Source organism: Aythya ferina (genome assembly GCF_964211825.1).
Source record: "Aythya ferina genome assembly, chromosome: 6".
Taxonomy (NCBI): domain Eukaryota; kingdom Metazoa; phylum Chordata; class Aves; order Anseriformes; family Anatidae; genus Aythya; species Aythya ferina.
In genome coordinates, this window is record NC_140303.1 from 40,707,448 (window position 1) to 40,734,266 (window position 26,819).

The 26,819-nt window shown below is 48.6% G+C and overlaps 1 protein-coding gene across 1 annotated transcript in view; it reads left to right on the forward strand.

The window, feature by feature from the left end:
• The window catches only part of KCNJ3 (potassium inwardly rectifying channel subfamily J member 3), a 41,394-nt gene that overhangs the window by 3,792 nt on the left and 10,783 nt on the right, over positions 1-26,819 (forward strand). The window contains exon 2 of the mRNA XM_084523922.1: positions 1,434-1,650. Coding sequence (XP_084380048.1) covers positions 1,434-1,650 — 217 coding nt within the window. The remainder of the gene's footprint in view (positions 1-1,433; positions 1,651-26,819) is intronic.

The following is a 26,819-nucleotide window of genomic DNA, read 5'->3' on the forward strand; positions in this document are numbered from 1 at the left end:
CTGGACTTTTCTTTTGCCGTGTCCCTCAAGCACTGAATTCTCTCTAACGCCCATATTTTATCAACCTTCCATCTTTCAAGATGCCCATTATGCTGTCATTTTTTTTATTGCAAAATAGTTCCCCCTGCTTCATCATCTGCGGCCAACCCACGTTGGTCGGGGTTTGGGTGCTTGCTTCAGGCCAAGCTGTCAGGGAGCTACCCTTGGCTCCTGCTTGGGAAGCAGCCATGAAAAACTCCCCTGAGGCTGGAAGGTGGCACCGAAGGCCAAGAGGAGGCAGTGGAGGGGGCTCACAGAGGTTTGCAGCCGGGCCTTGCCCTGCTTCTCCCGGCTCCGCTTCCCGCGTGGCGGTGCGGGAGGTGTGGGTGCAGGAGGTCCTGTGGCAGTGGTTCCCTCCTGGCTCTGTTCCTTGCTCTCTTTACGGGCCATGCTCATTGCTGGGCTCGTGTCTTTGTCCTTTTGTTGCAGGGCAGGGCCCCGGCAGGCTGGTGTGCTCCTGATGTGTCTCAGCCTGATGCCCTGATGTGAAACCGCGAGGCGTTCGGACACCAGGGGCACGGCCACGAATCTGAATTTGTGCACACATAACTTAAAGCCCATTTCTTAGCTGGATCTCCAGGGCACTGGAAGAGGTTATTGTTTGCTTGGGATTAGATCTCCTTCCAATCCAACCACCATTCAGTGAATATTTTAAAAATAGAAACCAAATCCCAAGCGAGGCGCGTAATCCCTTTTTGCTCGGTCTGCTTCCTTTTCTCGTGGTTTCCCAGCTGATTCCCACCCAGCGCTGCCCTGCCAGGGGGAGCCTGGAGTGCTGGGCTCGCCTCACATCGGTTTGAAGCGTGGGGAGTGAGGGGAATTCATTTCAAGCGGTGATTTAACAATTTGGGGGCTGTGCATGACAAACACAAATTTATAAAACCTATAGGGAAAATAGTAGCAAATTCTGTAATAAAAATACTGACCAGAAAGGGCTGTAGCATGCTATTCGTGCTTCTTCACACTATGCAGAGCAAAAACAGAGTCAGAAGTGAAGGGGGTGAGCGCGTGGCTGCGGGCTGTGCTGATGGCAGTGCTGATGGCAGCTCCCAGCATGGGCTGCGGGCGGCATGGCACAGTGTGCCACGGGGGGCGTTGAGTTTGGGAGTGATTTTTGTCCTGGGCTTGCTGTGTAGCTGTTAAAATGTGGTTTATAATGTCTCGGTGGACAGCAGTAACTACAGCAGTGACAGCTTTTCTGGGCTTTTTTTTTTTAATATTGGTCTAAATGACAGTGATGTCAAAACCATCTTGGGAAACCCTATGTTGGGTGGGTGTTGGACATTGTTCGGCAGCGCCGGGGGGCCCTCGCTTTTTGGGGAGGCTGGTGGCTGCCGCAAGCTGCCCTGACTGCTCTCTCTGCTCTCTCTGCTCTCCCCCCGCTGCTGCTCCAGTCCCGCCAGACCCCGGAGGGCGAGTTCCTGCCTCTCGACCAGCTGGAGCTGGACGTGGGCTTCAGCACGGGGGCCGACCAGCTCTTCCTCGTCTCGCCGCTCACCATCTGCCACGTGATAGACGCCAAGAGCCCCTTCTACGACCTGTCGCAGCGGAGCATGCAGACGGAGCAGTTCGAGATCGTCGTCATCCTGGAGGGCATCGTGGAGACGACGGGTGAGTGGCGGCGGCTCCAGGCACCGCTCTGCGAGCCAGATGTTGCCAACGCTTCCAGGCGGCCCAAGGCTTGGTTTCACTCGGAGAGAAAGCATTTGAGGGATTTTTGGGGAGCGTGGTTGTTCCCAAGGTGATGCTCCCCGCAGGAGGTGAAACCCTCACTGCATGTGGGCTGAGATTTTTCCTTCCCGGTGGGCAGAGCCTGGGAGCTGGAGCCTGGTGCCAGGAGCAGTCGCCGTGCCCTGCTCTGCTTTCCGTGCTCCAGTATCAGTGGGAAGGCACTTGGCAGGGACACCAGAATGTCTTGTGCCATTTTTCCAGGGTTTCTGCACTTTTCTAGCATGGGAGGGAATCCCACGGACCTCAGGCTGTGGTGTTTTGGTTAGGCCAGGATGCCCCGCGAGGCTGGTGACAGCAGAGAGGAATTGTTGGTGCTTTTCAAGGAAACCTCCTGCTATTTGCATAGCTGGCTCGAGTAAGGGTTTCAGGGCTGACACACAGACCAGAGGACTCTAGGTTTTTTGTTATTGTTGTTTTTTAGCAGAACTGTTTTAAACACAACTGGTTGCAGAAAGGGAGTTTTGTAAATACCTCGTTACAATTCTAAAACAAAGTCGTGTGTTGGTATACTTCTGAGTTTATTTTTGTAAATATTTTCAGTGTCGACGTTATACACAGAACAACAAGGAAAGGAGGTATTTTCTGAATCTGTCAAGCCAAACTCATGGAGGCTTGCAAATGCTGTGACCTAGTTTTATAAAATGAGATGAATATTGGGTAAAATAGAGCACAGTAATTCTATCTTGATGAAACATGGAGGGATGAAAGGTTTCTGAAAAAAAAAAAATATCATTAGAAATGTGAGTAAAGGAGAACGGAGGAGAATCGGAGGAGAAAGAGACCCGAGGGGCAACCTTGCCCAAAGGGTGCCCATATTTTAGGGGAGGAGAGGCAGGTGCTGTGTGGGGTTACTGCACACTTTGGGGCCACCCTTGGCCAAGCACCTGCAGGACTCCAGCACCCGCAGGAGCTGGGCCCATTGACATAACCCCCCGGTAAAGCAAAGCGCATGGGCCCTGTCGGCAGGGAGCCTTATGCAAGCTGTTACTGTGCGTGGAAATCCTGTGCTGCAGAAACCTTCCCCCCAAGCTGTCCTCAGTTAGGTTTGCATCTAGCAGCCCGCAGTCACCCTAGAACAGAAGCAATAATTTGAAGGGAATTATTATAAATATTAAAAAAAATAATAACTCGCAGCTTGCTGTGTTGGACTTCTTGCAGCGAAAGCTGGTGGGGAGCTGGCTCTGTGCTTCCTTCCCTCCCAGCGTAAGGCAGCCAGGTGCCCTCGCTGCAGAGTGCAAGCCGTGTTAGAGGGCAACCCAAGTTTTAAATGTCTGCTGGCGCGGAGGGAACGGCGAAACTGCGGAGACCAGAAATAACTTGCAGTTGTTTAGAAACCAGGGTGCTATTTTCGGGTCGGTGTAAAAACGCTGTCTGTTTTTCAGTTTGTCTGTGAAAGCCAGTCATGAATGTGAAGATTTATTTTTTTTCCAGTTAATTCAGATCGCGTGCAGCTGGAAGGAGAGTTGTGGTGTGCTGGTGGGTCTCATGGGGCCGGGTGAGCCCCAGTTATGCTGTGTGTGGTTTGGGGAGATCGGCCTGATGGTGGATATGTGGGCTGCAGGAGGCAGGCTGGAGGGAGAGCAGATAAACCTTGGCTGATTTGCAGAGGGATTTTTGAAGGGATATTTGTGGTTACTGGGACCTGCAATGGATGGGATGGGTCTGGGAGCCCGGCACAGGGCTGCTCTGTGCCAGCCCAGGGGTCAGGGCAGGGGCTGGCAGCTCAGCCTGTGCCGCACGTGGGCACTTCTGGGCTCCCTTCGTACTGCTGGAAGCGCTGCTTAATTTAATTACGGATGCAACCTGTGTGCAGCCACCCATTACCCTTCTATCAGTTTCTGCATGAAAGACGTGATCCTTATTTTATATCTTTAAATAATATGAAATCCAGATGCCCTGAGGAGCTGAGGCTGCCCCATCCCTGCGGTGCCTGACACCAGGCTGGGGGGGGTTTGGGCAGCCTGGGCTGGGGGAAGCCAGCCCCAAACTGCTCTGCAGCTCTTTGAATTGGATTTTAAAGCTTAGAAGACTGTAATTCAATACTAGAACGCCACGAAGATGGATGAATTTGTGTAATTACGCAGTCTTGGCATTTCATTTCCTTCCAAAGGTCTGAAAGTCAAGTTCAAGCGGTGCCGCGTGGCGTGCCTGCTCCCGTGCTGGCTGTGATGGGGGCTGCGTCTGTCCCTGAGCTGTGTGGGCTGTGACAGGGTGTCTGCCTGCTGGGTGTCCACTGGGGACTGTCCTTTGAGATACACTTGGACTTCAGCTCTAACATCTCTCTGTGAAAGCAGCTGCATCCACTGGGATGTGGATGAGGATGGTTGGACCAGGTGATCTTGGTCTTTTCCAACCTTAATCATTCTGTGATGTCTTCATTCCCAAGCACTCTAATGTGTGCTGAGCTTTTAGGAGTAACTTTCCCCCAACATCAGAGGCGTAATTTTGCTCCTGTGCTGTGTCTACTAGCTTGAGAAGGCAGTTCAGAGGAGCTCAGAAAATAACGTGATTCCCGGTGTCGTCATTCAGCAACCATCTAATACAGATAATTTTCTAAAGTTGCCATATTATTTTCTGTTTTTGTAATTTTGTCTTGAGGAGCTTCAGGACCGTGGAGGTGAGTAGCTTTTTGCAGGCCCCAGAAATGCAGCACAGAACTGCACTCGCTGCTTTCCACCCTGGCCCTCGCAGTGCAGTGCAGCTGAGCAGACCTTGCCGGGTTGTACTAGGGGAATATTTGCTGCTGATCATTTGTAGCATATTTAACAGAAGAGGCTTTGATATTCATCAGTTCTGCAGCTTCCAGAGTTTTAAACGGAGATCTAGTGCCTGCTGCCTACGCTCCTGCTTTGTTTTTCAAGTAAATTATTTTCTGTGTGTGCCCGAAGAGTGCTGTGGAATTGTGCTCGGATCCACAGCATCCCTTGTAATTAACCGGGTGCTGACGCACGTGGCTTGTGTCTCTTGGAGATCTGCTGGTCCCAAAGTCAAGAATTAGACAGCAGGCAAATAATAGTAAATAGCAAAAATATTTGTTTCATGACATCCTCTTCGCTGCTCTTCTATTTGTATTGACACGACAGAAGCGGCCTTTGGTCTGAAAGAGAACAAAGTGAGAATGAGAAGGTGGAAAACAAACACAGATTGTGGCTCAGCAAAGGGAAACTGGGAGATAAGGAGAGGCACTGGAGGGATCAGTGGGGTTGATTCATGGCCCTTTACGTGTTTGGTGTTTTGAAATGCTTCAGCCTTGACCTGTTCTGTAACTCGTGATTCCAAACCACGCTGAGCAACCCAGCTGGTCTGGTGCGTGCCGTGGTCTCGGCTGCCTCCTGGGCAGTGCAGGAATTCCTCCCACAGCTCTTCGTCACTGGAATTTTGAGTCCCTGCACTGTGTTTTGTAGGTGTTTGAAAAGAGCTACGAGAGGAAGGAAGCCTTTGCATACCCTCATGCTGCAGGGCTGCACTCTCTGGACCTGTCATTTGGCTTACTAAGGTGAGAACTGTGCCTCCCTGTGTCCTTAGTGAAGCTGGGCACGGTGCATCTTACCACGGTGCTGAGCATCTCTCTGCTCTAATCCATGTATTTGTAAAATAGGAATTCAGCACTCCTGATGGCGTTTGGCCTGTGTCAGCTCATTCTTTTGATCAGGACTTGGAGCTTCTTGGTTTTCTCTAGCAGGTGCTTATGAAGTCTTTTTTTCTTTGACTTTGTTTTCTGTGTTAAACTTTTGATATGCAATGCTACCAAGGGGGGCAGAGGATTAGTAAATGTATACAATAAATTTTGTGTTGACTGTCTGCAGGGACAGTAAAGATTTCTTGGAGAAGTTTAATGAGTTGTTTAAGCAGGATCTTCTCGCTTGTAAGTCCCACTTGGCTGATTAAAATCACCGTTTCCGATGCCTTCTCTCATTAAATCATATGAAAATGATCTCTCATAGATACCTCCCAACTTGATTAAATTAATTTACTGCCTAGTCACCAAAGTTTTAATTTCCAGAAAAGTAAACATTTCCTTCTGCTTTCCGTGCCCTCCACTGCAGCTTGTAGGTTGCTTAGATAACACCGTGTGATGTATTTTTCAGGTTCCTAAGGGCTAAGGTAAGGTGTTCCCCTGCTCCACAGCTGAAGAAGATGGGAGGCAGACGCGGCTCAGCCCTGGAGGCAGCAGGGCTGGAGGTGTCCCTCTCCAGCAGGCCCTTTCCCTCAGGGAGCAGAAGATAAAACATCTCAGCAGATGCATTTTCCAGTGCCTGTTTTCCCTCCTCCCATCGGTTTCACCCAGGCTCACCCCACGGAGCCCTCCCATGGGTGCCCACCCTGGCACCTGGGGGCTCCTGGTCCCCTCAGCACCTCTGGCATGAATTGTAGGTGGAAAACTCGTGCCCTGGGACTGCCACAAAGACCGAGCCCTGGGGCACTCACTCCCTGCAGACATCCGAGGGTGCTGGGGCAGGCTCTGGGTCTTTGGTTATTTTGGGGTCTTGGCCCGCTGGCTAGCGATGGAGGAGTTGGGTAGCTGGAATGCTCGAACGGCTTTTCTAAATTCAAAGATGGTTATGATTCATAAGGGTAATTGCTAATCATTTTGAATTATTTTTGATACATATCCAACCCCTCCATTATTATGATAGCATATAATTTTGAAGAACGCTCAAAGCGTTTATTTTCACAACCTATTGTCCTGATCTCACATTGTTGTGATGGAGAATTCGCGGCTCCATTGTCAGCCCGGGAACAGCAAAACTTGCAGGTGCTGTTGGAGGGGAGAACAAGTTTTGACTCTTATTCTGCAGTCCCTTTAAGGGTCCTTGCCTCCGTGTGTATTTAGGAACACAAAGCCTTTTAAAATTGGAGCATTATCCTGCGACTTACTGATAAGCGGCGGAAATTGCTAAAAGATGACGAACTGTTAATAAGAACGTACAGAAACCTGGCAGGAATGGTGTATGAATCCATTTTCAAAACTCATTAAGTGTTATTTTGAAAACCTTTTAACACCATTTTCTGATTAAAGAAATCAAACAGCTTGCCATGCTTTTTAATTAAATAAGTAGAGAATGGAATCAAAGACATATCTCACTGTTTTTACCTTTAAAAAGAGGAATAGCTTAAATTATGGAAATGTGGGTCTTCGTAGAAAGGTTTCTCTCAGAAATGGATACTTGTGAATGATTTCAAACCCGAAACAACTTGAGTGAACAAAGAGCCGTGATACAAATCTGAAAGCTGGTGTGATTTAGATAATTTCTAGAGCTATTTAAAAACGTTTTTCCTATGCATTATTCTCAAGGTCACTTAGCTGTGAAGAAGCCGCAGTACGAATTGAGCAAATTTAGTGTTGGAGCAAAAAAAAAAAGTATTTATTCTGTTTTTATCTTACCATTCATGTTTTGGGGTTTGGCTATTTTTTATTTTTGCTGGTTGGTTGCTTCTTTTGTGCAGGTGCAGGCAAAGTATTGTGGGCAGAGGTGCAAGAGAGTGCGGATACTCTGGGGATGCTCTGGGTAACCCCAGCCAAGGCTGAGCTGAGTGCTGTGGAGTGGGGCTGCACCAGGGGGCTTCCACCCAGGCACAGACATGGTGATAGTACCACGGCTGTGTTGGTGTAGGAGCTGCCTGTCTGAACCTCTCCTCCGTGGAGCATCACCACTGCTGCATAACTGAGAGAGATGTCAGGATGGTGTGCGGCTGGGAAGGAGATGGGAGAACAGTTCAGCTGGTCTCCCTAATGAGAGGGGTTTTTTCTTCTTTTGTTCTTCGTTATTTTTTTAAACTTAGCCTAAACATGATGAAATAGCCACTTAAGATGTCACAGTCTCAGCAGTTCACCAAATCTGTTTCCAGTGCTGGCATTGTGTAGTCTGCTAGTGGAAAGAGCGGTATTTATTGGAGGCGAAGGCACGGACGTTTGTCACTGTCAAAGCAGGGATGTGCTGAACGGCCACAGCTTCCCTCTGGCCCCTGCGGCTGGGCCAGGTACAGCCAGATGGGTCAGAAAAGGGGAAAAAAAGGAATCTGTTTTGGTATCTAGGCATTGCCTCTAGAACAGCCACAATTGGCAGTCTGACCTGGCCTCAGCCCTCTGCTGCGTGTACTGAAAGTGTATCACCAATGGTTAGCACTCGGAGAAACTACTGAAAATGGCAGATTTATCCAACGTGAACTGAAAACTGAAGGTGAATGCATATGATGAGGACCCGGTCTTAAATTAGTTCCGGTCCAGAACCTTTTCTTTGGTTTTTATCGAGGGATGTAAATCTCTCTGCGGAAATCTGCATTTCAGATGGGTGCATGGAAGTGGTGAAAAGAATGAAAATAAAATCATGGAAAATAGGCACTTTTTTTTTTTTTTTTTTTTTTTTATTTCCCTTGGGTAGCTTCTGCTTTGGTGAATTAGTTATTTAATTATGACTTATAAATGCATAGTATTTTTTAATGATAATGAAAGGATCTAAGGTTCAGTGGAAATGTAGCAAAAGCAAATGGGTTTGTGTGCTGTTTGTAAGGAGAAGCAGCTGGAGGAGAGCAGTTTTGGGAACTGCATCCCTTATGTAACTTGCAAGCATTGAATTTCGGCTAACGTATACCTCCTGCTTGAGGCAGAAATTCCCCAGAGTACTGAATTCCACTGCATAAAACCTTCATGGCTCTTTCCCCTTTTTTTTCCTAGATGCCTTTAGAGATACAGAAGAGAAAAATGGTAGTGGTTTTAATCCCGAGCTCTGCAGGAGCTTTCCTTTCACCATATATAAGCTGAATAACTGGTGATTCATCAGAAGTCATGTCTTTGTAAAAATACTCGTTCACGCTTAATCAAACAGAGTATGTTCGTCTCAAATGTGTGAAATACTGTGGTCTGTGGTGGAGTAAGGCAAAATACTGTGGTCTGTGGTGGAGTAAGGGGTGCTCCCTGCATCCTGGCCCACTGTGCCCCTCTTGGGGAGACTGGGAAGCCAGCAAGAAAGCTCTGCAGCGCTCAAGCTGTGCTGTTTCTCTCCCATTGCTTTTTCAGTTAATAATAAACCTAAATAGGAGGCCTTAGCTTCATTCTCATCCTCTTATCACCACGGTATCTCTTGCTGGGCTGTGTAAAAGATTTAGTGGTTTTCTGTATTTCTGGGCAGAAAAAAAAAAAAGCAGCTTTGGCTAAAGTAGTCCCGGCACTGGAGTCACAAGGATGGTTTTGTGGATCTGCATGGAGACCAGCTTAAAGTCGTGTCCACGTTTTGCCACGTGCATATTTTGTACATTAGCTGTTCCCGTGCTAGTTCTGCCTGGGTTTCCTGCAGATGCCCTCCGGGTGCCAGCCAGCAGTGCCCAGCCACAGCAGCTCGTCCCAGGGGTGTTCCTGCTCGGGAGGAGATGACTGTGACCACAAGATCAATGAACGAGTTGATTGCTTCACCCCTGGCTTAAATGAAACCCTCAGAACCGTCACTTGCTAATATCGATCTGATTTAAACCCAGGTGGATCAAGTTGCCTCTTTCTGTTACCGCATTTGTGCAGAACGAGGAAATCCAGGCAGGAATCCCAGTGCCCGGGGGTCAGCGCTGTCAAACCTGGGCCAGACGGCTGGGGAGAGCTGGCAGCCTTGGTCCTGGACACCCCCAAAATCCTGGGAGGGCTGGTGTAAGGGATGGGGTGCTCGCCTCTGAGCAGCCCAGAGACCAGGCTGGCGACCCAGCATGGGTCTCACCACAAGTGGAATTCAGTGGGAATGGAAGGGAAACTCTGCCACTCTCAGCTGGTGCAGCAAATACTTCCAGGTTTTGCACTTTTTACCCATTTTCTCATAGACTGCATCTTTCTCATTTTGTCTTGTTTGTTAATATTGTTATAAAATATTATTAAAAACTTCAATCTTGCAGGGCACTCCAGTTCTTTCCTCTTCAGCAGCCCCATTCCTCTGCCTTAGGAGGAAACTAAGCTGGTTGGACCTTACTTGCTCTGGCCAGCCCAGTTTTGCCCTTGCTTGCAACCTTGTTGTCCTCTGGCTATTAGAATTGTTTGGTTATTTTGTGCAGTATTTTCCATGCTTGGAAGTTAGCCTGGGCTGCAATTGCCCGTCCCCTGCCTGTCCCTCTGTTCGCACTGCGGGTGCTGCAGCTGCCCCTCTGCACCTGCCTGGATGCGTGCTCGTCCTGTTCTCATAAATGTTTCATGGGGCCCCGATCGCTTCAGCTGATTCTCAGAGTATGTGAGGACACGTTTTGTGAACCCTAGCTGGATTTGGAGCATATAAGTAGTTTCTAAGCCAGCTTTCGGCATCCTGAGCACTCCTGTGCTGATGCTGTTTTAGCCGGCTAAATGTTGTAGTGAAGACTAAACCTGGAAAGGCCGTAAGCACCCGGGGCTTCTCAGGGTCCTGTTTTATTAGCTCTTTCTCCCTGTTCATCAGTGCAGTATTTCTCTCCTTAATTCACTTTTTGCTCTTAATTTATTTTGGGTTGTTTCTGGATTTAGAAAGCTTTGGCATTTGCAGTTGCTGAAGGGAGCCTGCTGTTGTGGCAGCTCCTTGACCATTAAGGGTGGAAGGCTCATCAGACGCTGTCTGCTTCTGCGGCAGGGAAGGAGCACCGAGGAGGCAAGCAAGTGAAAAGATTTTGCAATATCAAGGAGTAAAAAAACAGACTGGAAATGCTGCTAGGTGCTATGAGAAACCTGCGCCTGGTGGCCAGGTCTGTGAAGCCCTTCTAGTTTGACTTCAGTTTGCAAACCTGGATTAATTAGTATTGTGCTGGCTGGAAAACAAGCAGCTAGAGCAGTTTGTGCTTTTCCATATTCCTTTCTTCCTTTTAATTAGAAATTTTCATATTTTCAAAATAAAAAAAAACTCTGGTGCCTTTTCATTCTGAGGAAATTCTGTGCTTCCCAAGGAATGCAGGGATCAGAGTCCTTCATCCACAGGTGGCTTTCCTCCTGTATTGAATACTACTTGTGACAAAATGTTTTTTGTTTGTTTGTTTGTTTGTTTGTTTTTCTTTTATTTTTTTTTCTTTCACCTGGGAATTCATCTATAAATTCATCTATAGAAACCTGCAGTGTTCATTACTGAGCACTCTCAGCTAGACATACCAATCAGGATCCTAGCCCATTCATATTAAATGAGCACAAAACTGTTTTTATCCTGCCTTACAGTAAGAAATACCCTTACTAGCATGGAGCTGTCTCAGCAGTGGGTTGTGAAGTGGCAGTGATCAGATGAGCTGTTTCTTACCCCTTCTGTTCTGGTTCCCTCGCTCCTTGCTGCAGCAGCTGATGTCCTTGCTTCTGTCCTGGTACATGAACACAAGCTTTAGGGAGCTGTCCTGGTTCAGAAGAGCACGAACCAGATGAGGCCATGCAGTGTATCAGATCCCTCAGCCCCTTGGTGGGCTGCTCCACTGTGGTGTTATTTGTAGGATTTCCCTAAGTACCGTACCAGTACACTGACAAGGAGCGGTCTGCCCGGTGGCACCACGGAGGGGTTGCATGTCTGCATGGAGCAGAGCTTGCAGGGGATTTTATCAGGCAATTAGCAGCTTTATCAGCTGTGTGGCAATTTCCTTCTAAGCATACTGGGGGAGAAGATGGTGGAAGGAGGGAGGACGGACTCTGAAAGTCCAGCATTTTGTACGTTTCAGTGATGTCTTAAGGGTTTCACTGTGAATTGTTACTGCAAAGAGCGAGGGTAGCAATTCTGTACGAGTATCAGTGAAAACCTTCAGCAAGGCTCTTTAGGAGCTCCCAGGGTGCATCTGCATTGTCAAAGATCTGCTTGAATTCCCAAGAAGAAAATAAGCGGTCATTCTGTCTGTGCTTTGGACATGAATAGTCTTTTAATTCTCTTTAACATTTCCATAATCGCTTATGTTGACATTTTTAACTTGTTGAACATTTCATATGCTTTTTATTCTATAATGAAATCACTGAAGCAACAGCATTTAACAACCCCTCCCAAGGCTGTGGATGACATAGAGGCACTAGGATGCGTTTCAGTTTCTGGAGAGTCTCTTGCTGTTTTTTTTTTTTATGCTTTTTCTTTTTTCGGCTGATACTGGGCCAGCTTACTGGGTGATAGGGTAGTGTAGTGTAGCAAATATAGTGTATGGGTAGAGGCAAGTATAAATACATCCTGAGCATATATGAGCTATATATATACGTATAGATATATAAGAAAAATAAGGTCAGCCTGCAGAGGGGTGAATGAGGTTGAAACATGGGTAACTTCAGTGCTACCCCTCTGGCTGACGTACCAAACTGCAGCATGTTGTACGTGGAGTGTTTAGTATATTTGTGGTTGGCAGGCTGCAAAGGGAGGCCACGTGCTGCTGGCAGCCTTATAGCTGTGGCATGGGTGCACGTGTGTGTGTGCACAGGCAGGTGTGTGTGTGTGTGAGCGTGCAACAGAGCAGAGAGCACGTGGCGGAGCAGGGCTGTGTGGCCTCCCACCATGCGGGTTAGCCACGGATTGCGTGGTGGGGGCGTGAGTTGGGCTGCTTTGCTGCAGCTAGCGAGCGAGCTGGGCTTGTTTTCCGCCGACGCCTGCTGGATGGAGCCTGCCAGCTCCCCTGCTCCCATCTGCTGCTGCTTCTCCCTCCTCGCCGCCCAGGCTCTGCAGCAGCTCGCCATGGCGATGTGTCTTGGGTTGTGCCGAGGGATGCGAGCTGGAATTGGGAGGGTGGGGAAAAGCAGTAACTGCTGGTTCACTACTCTGGTAGGAGGCTCTCGGAAAGATATTCTTCTTTCATTAGCTGCAGAAATGCATTTGCTTTAACTTCCATTGTTGCAGCCAATTTCCTTAAAACTCCATCTAATTTCTTCTTGTGGTGAAACCTTGATAATGAAGCTCTGCCAGTTCATACAGGGGAACACACAAAAGCATCAAGAAGAGAGGGTGTGAGACGAGGTTTTTATTGGGTTGTACATCACAGAAGAGAGCACTCAAGGATTGTGGGCCCATTCTGGAAACCCTTTAAGAAGATGTTTCTTTCCCAATTATAAGTATCACAAATTCTGGTTAACAGGGTAGGGTGGGCAGCACATCCTGGGAAGGCAGCAGGGGAAGTCCCAAGACATGGGTAAATATTTTAAAGCAACTCATTGGAGTACCAGTAAGGATGCAGCTTCCAGGACTAATTTCTGGTTCTGTGGCCGGGTCAGGTCTGTAGCATCCGTGTAGTTTGGCAGCAGCTGCGGGGAGGAGCTGGCTAGCTGGGGCCAGGCTTGGGGCTGGCTCTGCATCCCTCAGCTCTGGCTGTGAGCAACGGGAGCACGGCTTCTGCTTTCAGCCTCCCGGGCAGCCCTGCCCAGTGCAGCTCTGTCAGCAGCTCCTCAGCTGTGTATGGGAACGGGCCCTCGGGCACCAGGGGTGCTGGGAGGTGGCACAGACTGGGGGGACTTGCAGGAGATGGAGACAAATGCTTTCCTTCTGAAGCAGGAGGAAGCTTTGTGTTAGGAGTACCACTGAAAGCAGATTATAAGGCAGATTGCTAATAAAGCCCTGTCTCCAAACATCGATAACGCACCTTGCATAAGCATCCGGTGATGTACCCTGTGTATGCATCTCATTCGCTATTGTAGGTGGAGGTACTGGTGAGAAAATGCACGGCTAATGCCTAGAGTTTGTTTTCTTCAGGAAAAAAAATGAAATAAGCTGCATTTCACCCTTCTTAAATGTGGTCCAAGCTCATCCAAGTGGGGCTCGGGGGTGAAGCGCAGGAGCGGGGGGGTGTTGTGCTGAGGAGGGGAGGGAGGAGGGGAGGAAGGGAAGCCAGGGTCATTTGGGAAGGCAGTAAAATGAAATTAAAAATATTAACTTAGTTAGGACGAAGAACTGTCTGCTGACTCTGTTTCTTCTTGCTCTGCATGTTATTAATCACGGTCTCGGTGTCCTTGCTGCTCCCTGGAAGCTCGGTTTGTGTAATCTGTCCTCACCTGCTGCCTGCCCTCCTCCAACATCACAGCCGAAAGGGCTCCCCACGGGGTGTGAGAAGGGCTGGCTTTGCTTTGGGAGCCACGGCTGCACCCACGGGCAGGGAGTGAAGCCGTTCAATTCCAACTCTTTTTGAGTATTTAACAGTCTTACTGGGTCGCCTGTCCAACTTCCCCAGCCCAGTTTGGCAGAGGAAGGTTTCCCTCTAGTCCTCGGGACTGACTGGCAGGATTTCTCATCTTGTTAAAAAAAATCCACAGAAGTGCAAATTTAGGCTGTGCTCAAAAACTGAACTTCATGTCAATGCGGTAATTACAAGACAAATACATGGCAAATTATAGAATATTAATTTTCTACTTTTACATGGAATAGAAATTAAATAAATTCAACTGAAGTTTTTTAGCAAAGTGACTCAGTCATTGTTCATGGGAATGGCAGGTGCAGTTCTGGTTCCTAGCAGCATTCCTTCTGACGATGGGGTTCTCACCATCTGCAACGTGCCAAGCTGGCATATGGGACCTGCGTGGATGTTTCCCATCCCTTCCCAGTACGTGTTCTGTTTTTTTCTGCCCGCTGTGGCTGCACAATGGGGTGCGGGTGCTGTTCTGCGCCCATCCCTGGGACAGGGTTGCTGGGAGGGTGCTGGCAGCCCCGAGGTGTGGGGATTATAAAGTGGTAACACGAGGGTTGGGGTGGGTGATGGAGTGGAGGCACCTGAACACCTACACTGGTTCCCTATCTGCAGGAGCAAGTTGGTTAAAAAGGCAGGGAGAATTGAATTCAATAGGATTCGGGGAACATCATAAACAGAGTCAGTGTTTTGGGCTAGGGCTGAGGTCACTTTCTGCACGCTGCTGGATATTTCAGTATAGTGTGAGCTATTTTCTCATATTTTTTGATGCTCGTTTAGAGTGCTGCACTTAGCGGACTTCATTATTGAGCCTGTTTTACTGTTTTGTGACTCACATTACATTTCGCATGGCACTTGCTGTGTTGCAGTTGAGCTTTTGTGGAAAGGGCCACAGGGGATGAGGCTCCCCGGGTGTGCAGGACCATTGGGCTGGTGAGCCTGGCCATGGGGCTGGTGTCTGGTGGCACCCGGGATGTGGCGAGGACACCTCTTACAGTGTCAGGTTGTTGTCAGCTACGGGGGAAGCATTACCAGCTCTTCTCTCACCTGCAAGAAGAAATTACTAAAAGCAGGCAATGCGAGCTTCCCCGTTCTGCAGAAAATATATTTGCAGTCCTGCTAAATAGCGATTTCATGCTTGACTGAGAGCAGAGCCCTTTGGTGATACTTAAAACTTAGCGAGCATTATGTTCTTTACATTTATAAATACCCACGTGGCCTCTCATTTTGCAGTTTAATTTAGGGTGTTCTTGGTGTTTACAGGGCCGGGTGGGGGAGAAGTGCTTCCTCCTGCTCTCACAGGAGGTGAGAGCACCAAAATGCACCAAAATGCAGGCTGCCCCTGTGGGCAGTTTGTTAAGCTGAAAAAAGCTTAACAAACAAAACAGCTGGAGAAATTTCCATCTGCAGCAGCAGTGAATGAGATACTGAGAAAATGTGACCAGGGGGCATCGGCGGTGGTGGCAGAACCCAGCACATTTGTCCGAGCTGCTCCTGGCATATCTGCCCACCGTGGGCAAAGTGCTCAGCACAGGCTGTGTTTGCAGGGCGCAAAGGATTGATGTGTCCGTGTACGGCACCACATGGCATCGGGAGAGGGTGTTACGGGTCCTGGGAACAGCTCCCTGCCCCAGGGGCATCATTTACTATAGGGTTGTTGGCACTTTATTTTTTTTTCTCTTCACCTATTAACTCCCTGTAGGTCTGTACCATCTTACTCATACAGCAGTTTCAGAAATCACCACATAGCAAACTCAACCCTTCTGTTTTGGATAATGGTGTGCAAAATCTAGCTTCTTCTAATCAAAGGAATGGTGTGGCATGGCCAGCAAGGTGCGGTGTGGGCCAGCAGCTGCGCGGTGCCTGTGCACAAGTCAGCTGTAATCTTCCGCCTCCAGTTCTTATAACTTTCCAGTCAATTGGCTTCCAAGGCTGGAATTTTTCATGCTTGGTCTTTGCTTAGAGGAAAATATGTTTTGGCAAGTTGGTAGGCAATAAATCGCTGCGTTTTGTGCAGTGTGTGTTCATGGTACGCAGCCGCACGCGCACTGGCTGGTACAGACGGCTTTGTTGGTGGGCAAAGAGGATAAATGCAGCAAGAGGTGGAGTTAACATTGCTGAAATAATGGTTTCTCATTTGACCTGATTCCAATCTGCTGTCAAATATGACTTGCTAAAGAGCTCCTTGATTGCCTGAGGATCCCCAAATACCGAGAGCCTTTGTGAAGCACGATTTCCCTGTGTTTCAGTGGGAGCTCACGAGACTGGAGCTAGCCTCAGAATTCCCGGAAAGGTTCCCATTCTTGAAAAAACTTGTCTGATGTCAAGTGATTAATTTCTTCATGAGTGTTAGGAAAAGCCTTGGTTGTGGTTTGATTTCCAGCATCCGCAGTGTTTTCTTAGGAGTTACGGTTTGCAGTCACTTTTTAAACAAAATAGAAACGCCAGCTGTTGTTTTACTGCCCAGGTCACGCAGCAGCTCCTCGGCCATTCCCAGCTGCCAAAAGGTGGCTTCTACTGAGGAACCATTGATTTTTCAGAGATCCGTCTGCAGTGTGCCAAGCCACTGGCACGGTGACATATGGCTGTAGGGGCAGGCCAAGTGCTTCTGCGGGGCCTGTGGTCACGGTGCCGTGGCTGCAGCTGTGCTCAGAGCACTGCAGGGCGCAGTGCTCAGGTGGCTGATGTGCTCTTTGGAGCCCGGACTGATTTTGGGAGCTAGGTAAAGCTGTGGAAAGAGTAATGAGTAGCCTTTACTATTTCCCCTCTGCCTGAGGTGGGAACAGCTAACTCCCTGAGAGGCTGTCCGAGCTGAGAGGCTTTCTCCTGCCTGCTGAAGCTCTCCTGTCTCCATGCCAGTCCCATCCATGGGCAGAGGCACCCAGAAGTGACACTGGGACAGGTCACCAGCAGCGCAGTGCTGATGCACTTCGTCGTGGAGGCACAGAGCTCACCCCGCTGGCTGTTCTCGGGGAGATGCACACATTGCCTGGAGGAAGCAGGTATCAGGGCAGGTACTGGGGCCGTGGTGCTGCCCCAGGATGGCAGCTGCTGGCCATGCTGCCCAGCTGCATCAGTGCACGGGGCGCATCCCGCTGCCTGCAGGAGAAGCCTGCTGCAAAGGTGTTAAATTGTTGGAGGGATTTCACATGGGCGAGGGAGTCTGGTTGTGCACCCTGGCCATCAGCTGGACAGACGAGCCTTCAGCACAGCCACTTGGCACGAGAGTACTGCAAAATATAGAAATGTCAGCACTTGGGGCTTTTTTCCACACACGTGGTTTAGGATATGTGCTTATTTGCGTTTGTTTCATGTTATCAGCCCTCGCAAATGTTGTTATCCCAAACTCCTCAGTCAGGACTGCGCCCTGAAGCCTTGGGATTAATGCTGCTGAGCTTTTCCTTGCATCGAGTGTCTGGACCTAATGCCTAAATCACCTGTGTCAGTGCTGGGCCAGCACAGCCAGGCACGCTGTTGGTGTGCAAAGGACGTAAAAAGCCTACTTACCTATTAAAAAAGCAGAGGTTTAAAAAAGTAATCACCTTCTAAAGCCGTTCCTCCTAGCATGTTTTCCCAGCACAGGCACTGTGAGGCAGCTATTTCTGGCTGAGGCAGTGCTGGGAATGCAAAAAGATCACCAGGCTGGTGTGAAACACGTGTGTGGGTAGCAGTCATGCTGCAAATAGAGCTGGAGAACGGTCAGGAGGTCTGAGCAGAGTAAGCAGCATCCTGACGAGATGCTTTACCCAGGGGTGCACACAGGGCTGGCATGGGGGCTGCCCACCAGCCCCGACTGGAGGTGACGGGGTGGTTACACAGCCTGCTGCTGCTGTGGGAGGTGGTGTCTGTGAATGGAGAATGGATTTTACAGAATATTTAGGGGAGCGATGGTTTGAGATGCTGTGGGATCCCACTGCTGCCTGGGTGTTGGTCAGGCACCCCAGTCCCATCGGGAATCGTCCCTTTTAAAATCTGGACTGGCCTCAGGAACACTAATGCAGAGAAGTAGAGATAAATGAAGCGAAAACGAGGTGGCCTCTTCGAGCAACAGTTTCTCTAACAAGATTTCCTCTGCTCCTTGTTAAGATATTGATCTGTGTTTGCAGCTGGATGGTTCAAGACAAAGCTGAGAGCTCCCATCCGCTGCATAAATAACCAGGGACATGGCGTGACTAATTGTTTGTGATTAAGGACATGTGTATGCTACCATGTCAGACCGCTCTGTGCTGCGTTATGGTCTTTAAATCTTTCTTCTGTCGATTGCTGTTAGCCATTTCACGGTTCTGCATTGCAAAGTGGCTTCTCTGGCAAAGATTTGATGCTTTTGCTCCCTTCTGCATTGTTTTTAATGTCAGGTGGGTGTGGATTTCGGGCTGATTTTGGCTTCCGGAGGGCTTTTGGGACCAGAATAACTAAAAGTTGGAACAACTTTAAAGTTAAAATTATGACCGCAGAGCATAGGAAAGTGCAGGGGTAATAAAGACAACGTCTGGTTGGAGCTGTGAATCAATAATATCCTTGTTCCAGTGCTGAATTAGGTTTCCTTTAAGCACGGAGAGCTACAGACCCATTTTCCCAGCCCATCGACCGGTCAGAGCTCTTTCTGCTGGCAGTCCCCCTTTCACCTGCACTTCTGCAGCCGTAATCCTCGTTCCCACATTCAAAACCGCATTTCTGCCCAGTTCACAGCTGCCGTGATGAATGCTGTGACCGCATGGAAAGTGCAACATCTCTAATTTAGGAATCATTACCCTAGATAATAGGCAGTAAAGAGGCCAAAATGGGTCCAGAAGGTAATCTAACCAGAGTCTGTAATTCGTGCTGTCTGCTCCTGGCCATCAGGGAGAGGTTTAAGGAAGTGCTAGGGGCCCGAGGTTCCTGGAAAACCTTTTTCCCATGGCCCTGGGGCCGTGCAGATGTTGCTAGCTGGTTATGCAGTAGGTGCTAATTAGTTATCCAGTAGTTACTAGTTAGTTAGCTGGTAGCTGATATTGTCTGCTAAATTCTTCTCTGGGAGTTTTGCGGCCAGATTGGAGCCTGAATGTGCCAACAAGTATTTTGTTGTTGAAGTGAGGAAATAACATCCAAGAAAGAATGGAATTAGAAGAATATTCAAAACAAAAGGAATGGGGAGAATAACACATAACTGAACTAAATTACAAAAATTATTTTCTTTGATGTAAATCAGCTTAATTTTGACTCTTGAAAAGAAGAGCTCATAGATTGCTGTGTTTCTGAAGTGGCTTGCTCTAGCTTGAAGATTTATTGTTCAAATCACATTATTACTATTACTCCTAATGGGAAATGACATTTCTAAGTGGTGCTATTGATGTTGTCTCTTGGAGGTGCCTTTTTCTATTACCCCACAATAACCTGCATTTCAGTTGCCTCGCCTGGGAAAACACAGCTTCCCTTTGCCTCCCGTCCCCTCGGGAGAGCAACGGTGGTGGTAATTTCAAGAGAAGCTCAAAACCCTCTGCTGCTTAGTTCGAGTGCCTTATTAGGTCAGTATAGAAGCAGCCTTTATTTTTGGCATCTGAGACAGTAATGCTTTCTAAGAACGATTATCTGTGCCTTAATATTTAAAGCTGCCTCACTGCAGGAGGATTTGGCAGCCACCGGCTGCAGGCTGTGCTGGTGCCACGGTGCCGGGCTCTGACCAGGACAGGGTGGGCAGCAACAGCAGTAAGGTGGCTTCACTGCCTCCACGTGTGCAGGACAACTCAACGCAGGGGAAGAGCCATTTCTTCATGTTTTGGGAGCTGAAAAGTGTGGGATGTGGGAGCTCTCGATCTCATCCCTGGCCCAAAGAGCAGGAGCGAGGATGGGAAGGAGCCAGCAGGGCTTTGAACTCGGCGGAGGGGTGCAAGCTGCAGACACTGCCCAGGACTTCCCAGTTACAGAGCTATTGCTCACATGCATGAGCACTTAAAATGAGCTTGTACTGCCTGAATGCAGGTAGAAGCTCACCTCTCTCACTTGGGCTGGTCAAGGACAATTCCTCAGCAATGCATTACACAGTTTGGTGAAGAAAGAAAAGACACAGCAGTAATGCACACCAAGTTCACCAACGAGTTGCTCTTTGAAATGCTCATGCCCTTCTGCCTCTAAAGAGCTGTTCACGTTTACCTGAGTTCCAGTCATTAACAAACAAACTCTGGGAAGCTGAGTGCTATGGGTTGCCTAGCTTATCTTATGTGATTGGCAAAGAGCTAGGCTGAGACTGAGGCAGGGATATTTCTCAATATTTTTAAAAGAGATTCTGGAGAGGGCTTAAACACACAAAGCTATGGCAGTGGCAGAATAGAGAAGTGAATGTAGGCGTGCTGCAGTTTTGTTTTTCCTGCCCCGACTCCCCTGCTGGTTGTGACCCTGCAGAGGCAGCTGATGGGCGATGCTGCCCCCAGGGCAGGAGCAGGCATCACACTGCTGGGGCCATGTGCATGGGCTGGCAGGCATCATCGACTTTCCCTCCATCCCAAAGCAGCTGAATCCTGTTAAATTATTAAATACTTCCCAATATTCTCCATGTAAGCCTTCTCTGCATGCTGTCGTGACCGAGCCAAGTGTATCTTGTGGTTTTTGCTTCTCTGCCAGCTTCTGAGGAGCAATAATTAGGTTTATTTTCTTTGTGGTTTCTCGTCTCCAGTTTTTCAGCTGCCCTGCAGGACAGAGTTTGCTCCCAGGTATTCTGCACTTCCAGCTCTTGGAGATGCCAATGTCTGCATTACAGAGACTTGTCTGGCCACATGCTGGAGTCGACCATGTCCTGCGGCCGCTTGCTGTGGTCATGCCAGCTACCTGGGGTGTGCCGAGGAGCAGGGCTCTGGCAGAGAGGGAGCAGGAGATGCTTGACGAGCATCCTCAGCTCCATCTGACTTAAGTGGGCTGTATTCAGAGTTGTACTCGGCTGGTAAAACAGCAAGCATGGCTGGCCACCACAGGAGATGTGTTACCGGCTGCCGGTCATCCGCAGCGAACGAGCTTCAGGAGCACAAGGACAAGAGAGAAAGCAGCCCCGAGAGGCTTGCTCCTAAATATAGACATCTTCCAAACTTCCTGCTGGAGCTCTATTAATTATTCATTCTTTTTTGCCTTTTTATTTTTTAGCACGATGCCACACGTATATTAGATGCAATCATCTAACGGGCACAAATTGTAGCGCTAAGCACATTCACAGTGTTTCACTGTAGCCTGTTTCGTCTTTCTCATTATACTGCAGATGCTTTAAATTCACGCGGTACGCAGTAATGGGGATGAAATTTCCCACAGTGGAACATTGCTGACTTAATGTTGCGTGATGAAATAGCACAGATTTATATTTAATATTTCTCTCCAAGCAGGCATCGCAGTGCAGGAATTCTCTCCTTGTGGCTGCTTCCCACAGTACCGCTCAGCAGCCAGACCTGGGCAGGTTTTTAAAGCTGCAGGAAATTCGTGTCATGCTTTATACTGTGAGACTTGTACAAGGTGAAAAAATGGACTTATTTGTTCTCAACACCCCATTGTTCAGCGCAGGAGCTGGGTGCTTGGAGCAGAGCAGAGGCGCCGGCAGAAGGCTGAGCGCTCGCGTTGTAATTAATTCATCTGCAAGACTCACTGGAATTAGAGCTCACTTCTGAAGGAGGCTTCTAATTGAGAGTAAATGCCTCATTAGCGCTGAACAGATCAACCTGAGAACATCAGTAAACACAAACAAAATAATTAATGACTTTAGGTAGTGTACCGTGGCACCCTGGCTTCCGCCGGGCTACAGAGGTGGGCTGGGCCCAGGCACGGCTGAGGGGGGCTCCTGGCCGGGGGTTGTTGCCCAGGAGCCTTTCCTGGGAGTTTTGGGAGGTGCTGAAGTTATGCACTTGAAGGTGACGAGCAGGACTTGTGCACATTCCTTGCTGTGTGGGTGCTGTGGCCTGGCGAGGGCCTAGAGCTTGAAGTGGGAGTGGTGTCTGCTCTGCCCTTGGAGCTGAACCTCTGTGACAGACTGCCATGCGGGTGCTAAATGCTGTTCTCTGCACACCAGCACCCAGGTTTTTATATTGTAGAGTACAAGTGTGATGTTACCACACAGAATTGCAGAAGCTTTGAACAACTGCATTTTTATGGAGTGCTTCTCACATAAGCCGGTACATGGAGCTTGTGGAGGAAAACCACAGTTGGCAGTGGCTCTGTTAATGAGAAGATCTGGGCTGGTCTGTGCATACAAGAGCTTGTAAACTCCCCATTCCCATTCCCAACCCCATCCCCATCCCCATCCCCATCCCATCCCATCCGCTGGTAGAAGATTTCTGCATCTAGATGCAATCACCTGAGACACTGCCCCAGCAAAGGGGCACATGTGATTTGGCACAAAGGGTTGTGTCCACTGCTTGGTTACAAAGCAGTATTTCTTGTCAGAAGAATGTACGATGCCTTTTGATAGTCCTTCTGTAGCAAAAAATGGAAATGTCTGCAACAAATGTCTTCTGTGGGCATCCAGAAGAGAAGAGACCCAGATGTGGGACCTCTCTGCAACTGTGCCCACTGTCCTGAGGATGGGACAAAAGCTGACAGACCTTGCCAGCACCTTGCTCTTTTTCATGGTGTCTCACCATAAAATCAGATATGTGGGAAGTAATTAGCAAATCTTTGACTTGGGAGAAGTATTTAGCTCGGATAAGCTTGTTAAATTTTATGTATTCATCAGAGACTTTCTCCATAGTTTCTTGGATTTATTTTTCACATTTATCCTACGGCTTAATAAGGGATGGAAACTGGTGACCACTGCTCCTGAATTTGGACAGAGGTCTTTCATGGTGATTGCCATGTGAGCACCTCAGAGCTCCTTCTGCCTCATGCTGTATGAAGGCACGCAGGAACCTCAGCCCTGCAGGGCTTTCCCCAGAAGAAGAGCAGTACATGGACATGTAGGATTGGAAACAAAAAAGAATACCATACAAAATTCACAAGGAAATGTCAAAATTAATGTCTCAGTTCACAGTTTCCGGGAAAAAGTCATGATTTTCCCCCAAATGTCAAAAAAGTCCCAGAGTTGCAAGATTTTAAACTGGCCTTGGGGATTGCAGGTTGGGGATGAGTTCATGTCAGCACAATCTGCATGTAAGGGAACGGGTTTATGTGTAAAATTAGAAGCTCCTCATAGGCATATGGTTATTGGTACAGCACAGCTTTCAGTTCTGTCTTATTTAGTCTGCTGGGGTGCACATGGGAATAACAAGTACGCGGCATGACGTCACGTTGCAATATATATAGTCACTAATTAACCTTTGCTGACTGCTGTAATAGTCTCTCTCCTGTGCATGCTGCAGGAAATTATTTTCTGCTATATTATCTTCTCGATGCTTTGTATATAAACCATAATGGAAGATGGGGCCACGTGAAGAAAACAGCATGCAATAACTCAGCCTTATCTGCCTTCCCTGCCTTTGCAGCAGGAAATGTTGGGCCTGTTGTAGTTTGGGATTTTTATTTTTATTTTAATACGGGAGAGGTTTGCTGACGCTGCAAAGGAAGGGACAGCTCTGCAATGTTGCGCATGTGATAATCAGCATGCACCTCTGTTATCCGTAGAGATCAGTCAAATACATTACTAAGGGGAAATAAAATAATAAAATAAAAGCAGTGGCCTCCTGCTCGATGTTGGGTCAGTGCTTCACCATCACATCCCTGGGTAAAGGGGCAGCGGGGCTGCTTTTCTGCAAGGAGGAGCTCACAGCTGGAGTTCGGAGCTGCAGAGCCCCTCGGGCTGGGAGGAGGGCGGATGGTGACACTGGGACCAGCTGGAGGGCTCAGCCCAAACTCTTCTCCCCGGTGTTCATCTGAGGCTGGCGAAAGCACACCATGGGCAGGGCAGCACGAATCTTCCTGTGCTCAGCTGATTTTAAAAATTAGTTACGGAGAAAGCATGTGGTGTTGTCTCGTGTTCCCAGCATCTCTGTGATGCTGGCTATAAAGCCCCACACGCTTTCTTCTGAAGAGTAACTGGGAAGCGAAGCAGTTCCATGATTTTTCACAGAAGTGCATCTTGCCTCTTTCATCTTCTCTGCTGTAAAGGCAGCAATCAGCCATCAGGCTGGAGCCAAGAGGTTTTCCTTGGCCAGAGACAGTCACGTTGCTCTGATGAGCGAGCCCCGTGTTCAAAGGCTGGAAACCCAAGGTAATGGGCAATTTATTTTACTGCTCTTTGCGGCCAGGGACCACTCAGATGCGAAGAACAAAAACCAGTTATGTCCCACCAGGCATCTGGGGCTCTCTCGTGGCTCTTACGAAAATTAAAGCAGCTGAATTCCTGGTAATTGATGCTGAAGAGCATCCTTAAAATTATTGCCATTTCAGTTTCATATTTTAGCAGCGTTCATGAACTGGGCAGCCTGAGCAAGCTGTGAAGTTGATAATAAAGTCAAGCAGTGGTGGGCAGTGGTATTTTGCTCTCATGTATAGGTAAAGCTTTTTGCAGAAAAAAGTGCATGTGAGAATATTGTTTTGCCTCCTTGCTAATGGCTTTGGGAGAGATGTAACATCAGAGGTGAATCCAAACAGTGAAATATCCTGCTCAAAGGGAGCAGAGTGGGTTTGTTAATGTTTGTGGAAAGCCTGTGTGTACAGCAAGCTTCCAGGAAGGGAAAGAAACCTGGAATGAGCACTCATTACCTCCCAAAATCCAAACTGATGCTGTGTTAGCTCGGTAAGCTCATATATATTCCAGGAGCTAACTACAACACTGTCAACAAATTACTGCATAAAGAGGAGAAAATTCTGTTTTTAAGGTGTTCTCTTTTCTAAAGTTTGTGATTATTTTGAAACCTCAGAGGCATTTCCAGTTGTATATAGATAGGTAATTTTTATGAAAACCTGAAATTGCTGCCAGGAAATGAAGCCTAATGAACAACTGTATGCTTGCAGAGATATGCTGTCTGCTTTCCTGCTCGTCTCCGTGCAGCTGTGTTTATTTTCTGTGGGCACTGCCGGCAGCAATAGCCCTTTCTCAAACTGCATATTTTAGGTGGGCACCTGCCCGGGTGCTGCCTTCTCGTGGAGAAGTGTCCCGTTACTGGCAGTGCCTGCGAGGATGCTCTTCTTGCTGATTGCTTCTGAAAACGTGTGAACGCTGTTGGTCTCACGGCTTTGCTGTAATTTAAGTTAAATTCTTGACATGATGAGACAGCAGAGACAATTTCTGCTGGCACTCAGTTCCCTCTTTGCTTGGAGCACTTGTGTCCACGGGCAGGGTGCACGGGCTCAGGAACGTGAGCAGCAGCTCACCTCGGCACCCCGTTATGTCAGCAGCAAAGCAGAGCTTTCTCTGCTGCAGCTAATAATAAAACTGGACAAACACAACCTCGTTCTTGATATTTAAATGACTTAAATATTAATGAAATGAACCTTTGGAGGTGTGGTGGGAAGGGAGTGCTCTGGCAGGGTGCACAGCATGGCTGGGAGAAGCTGCAGGGTCTGTGCAGGGGCTTCTTGCCCCCCTCCCGAGGGCATGACTTGCTTACTATGTGTTTGTGCTGTGCTCTTGTGGGGTGCAGCAAGGAGTGCCTGGTTTCCTGAAGGTACCTTTACAGCCCAGCGATTATCAAAGGTAATCAAAGAGATTATCAAAATACCCGTTTCACCCAGAACTGACAAAATTTAGGCATCTATTTCTTGGGAAATTCTGTGTGCCTGACGTGTTTGCAAGAAATGTTTGTCAGCTAAAACTGAAGACTCTGCGGCAAACGCTATGTTTAGTTCAAGGGATCTTGTGTTAAGCACTGTGAATTAATTTTAAATACATGACACAAGCTGTGCACGCGGGGAGATGCTGCTGATGGAGCTGGGGACTGGGACTTTTTTGGGTGCAAACCAGGCGCTCTCGCGAAGGGTGGGTGCGGATGAAGTAGCTGCAGACAGGCAGGCTGGTTTATATGTAACGCCAGCAGATATCTGCGCAGCAGAGACACAGAGCGTGCCCTCGGAGCAGGCTGTGACCCCGCGCTGTGCCGATGACGGATGAGCCGATGCCACCGCTGCAGGAGGTCGTGGCTTCTGTGCGCAGCGTGGCTGGTGCTGTGCCATCCCAGGAGTTTGCTGTGTATGTGCTGCAGGCAGCCCCTGCCTAATGCCAGAGGTCATTGGCTCCCTTTTTCACCTGTATTTGGAGGTGTCCCCTGGTTTCCAGCAGCTACGTACCCCCTCCTTCACTGGATCTAGCCCTGAGCTACGTGCGGGGTGTGTGAGTACTGAGGGGGTGGTGATCATCCTCATTTTTAAGTACTGGTACACCAGGAGAGGATGGTCAGTCAGGTTTTCTCTCTTTTACGGGAGGCTGGCAGTCTTTTTCAGGGTGTCTCATGCCGACTTTCTTTTTGGAAGAGCCATGGGCTGGAGGGGAATGCAGGTCAGAAGGGCAAGTCCCAGCAGCACAGGAGTGGGTTTGTTTGAAGCAGGTCTGGGGGTGAGCGGATTGCCTTTCAGTCTCCAGTGCTGCGGAGACACCCAGCAAATTAATACATATGTCAGGCCAACAATGCTAAATCAGGAACATTTATTTTCAAACACAGCTCTGTGTTGCATTTCATCCTTCTATTGATACAGCCCATACCAAATGGCACCTCATTTTCAGCGGCGTTGCTTAGAAAGCGGCTGTCAGGTTGATGGTATCTTTCAACAAGCCTCCCAGCCATCCCCGAGGGCCCAGACTCTGGCTGTGGCTGCGGACAGACAGACAGACAGACAGACAAGCTGGGTGCCAGAGTGAGGCGGGTGGCTGGCGGCTGAGACATCCACGGTACCCAGGAGGGGCAGCGCTGTGTGGCACCAGTGAATCGTGCTTGTCCCTGCGGAGATCCACGCTTTCTCCATCCCGGGAAGGCGGTCTCCAACACGAAATGCTTCCTCAGACTCCTGTAGGCCTGCCAAAGCCCTGAAGATCGAGGAGCTCTATTTTGGTGTTGAGCAGCATATGGTCTGGTGGGTGTTGGAGAAGCATGGGACCGGTGAGGAATTTGCGTATTCAG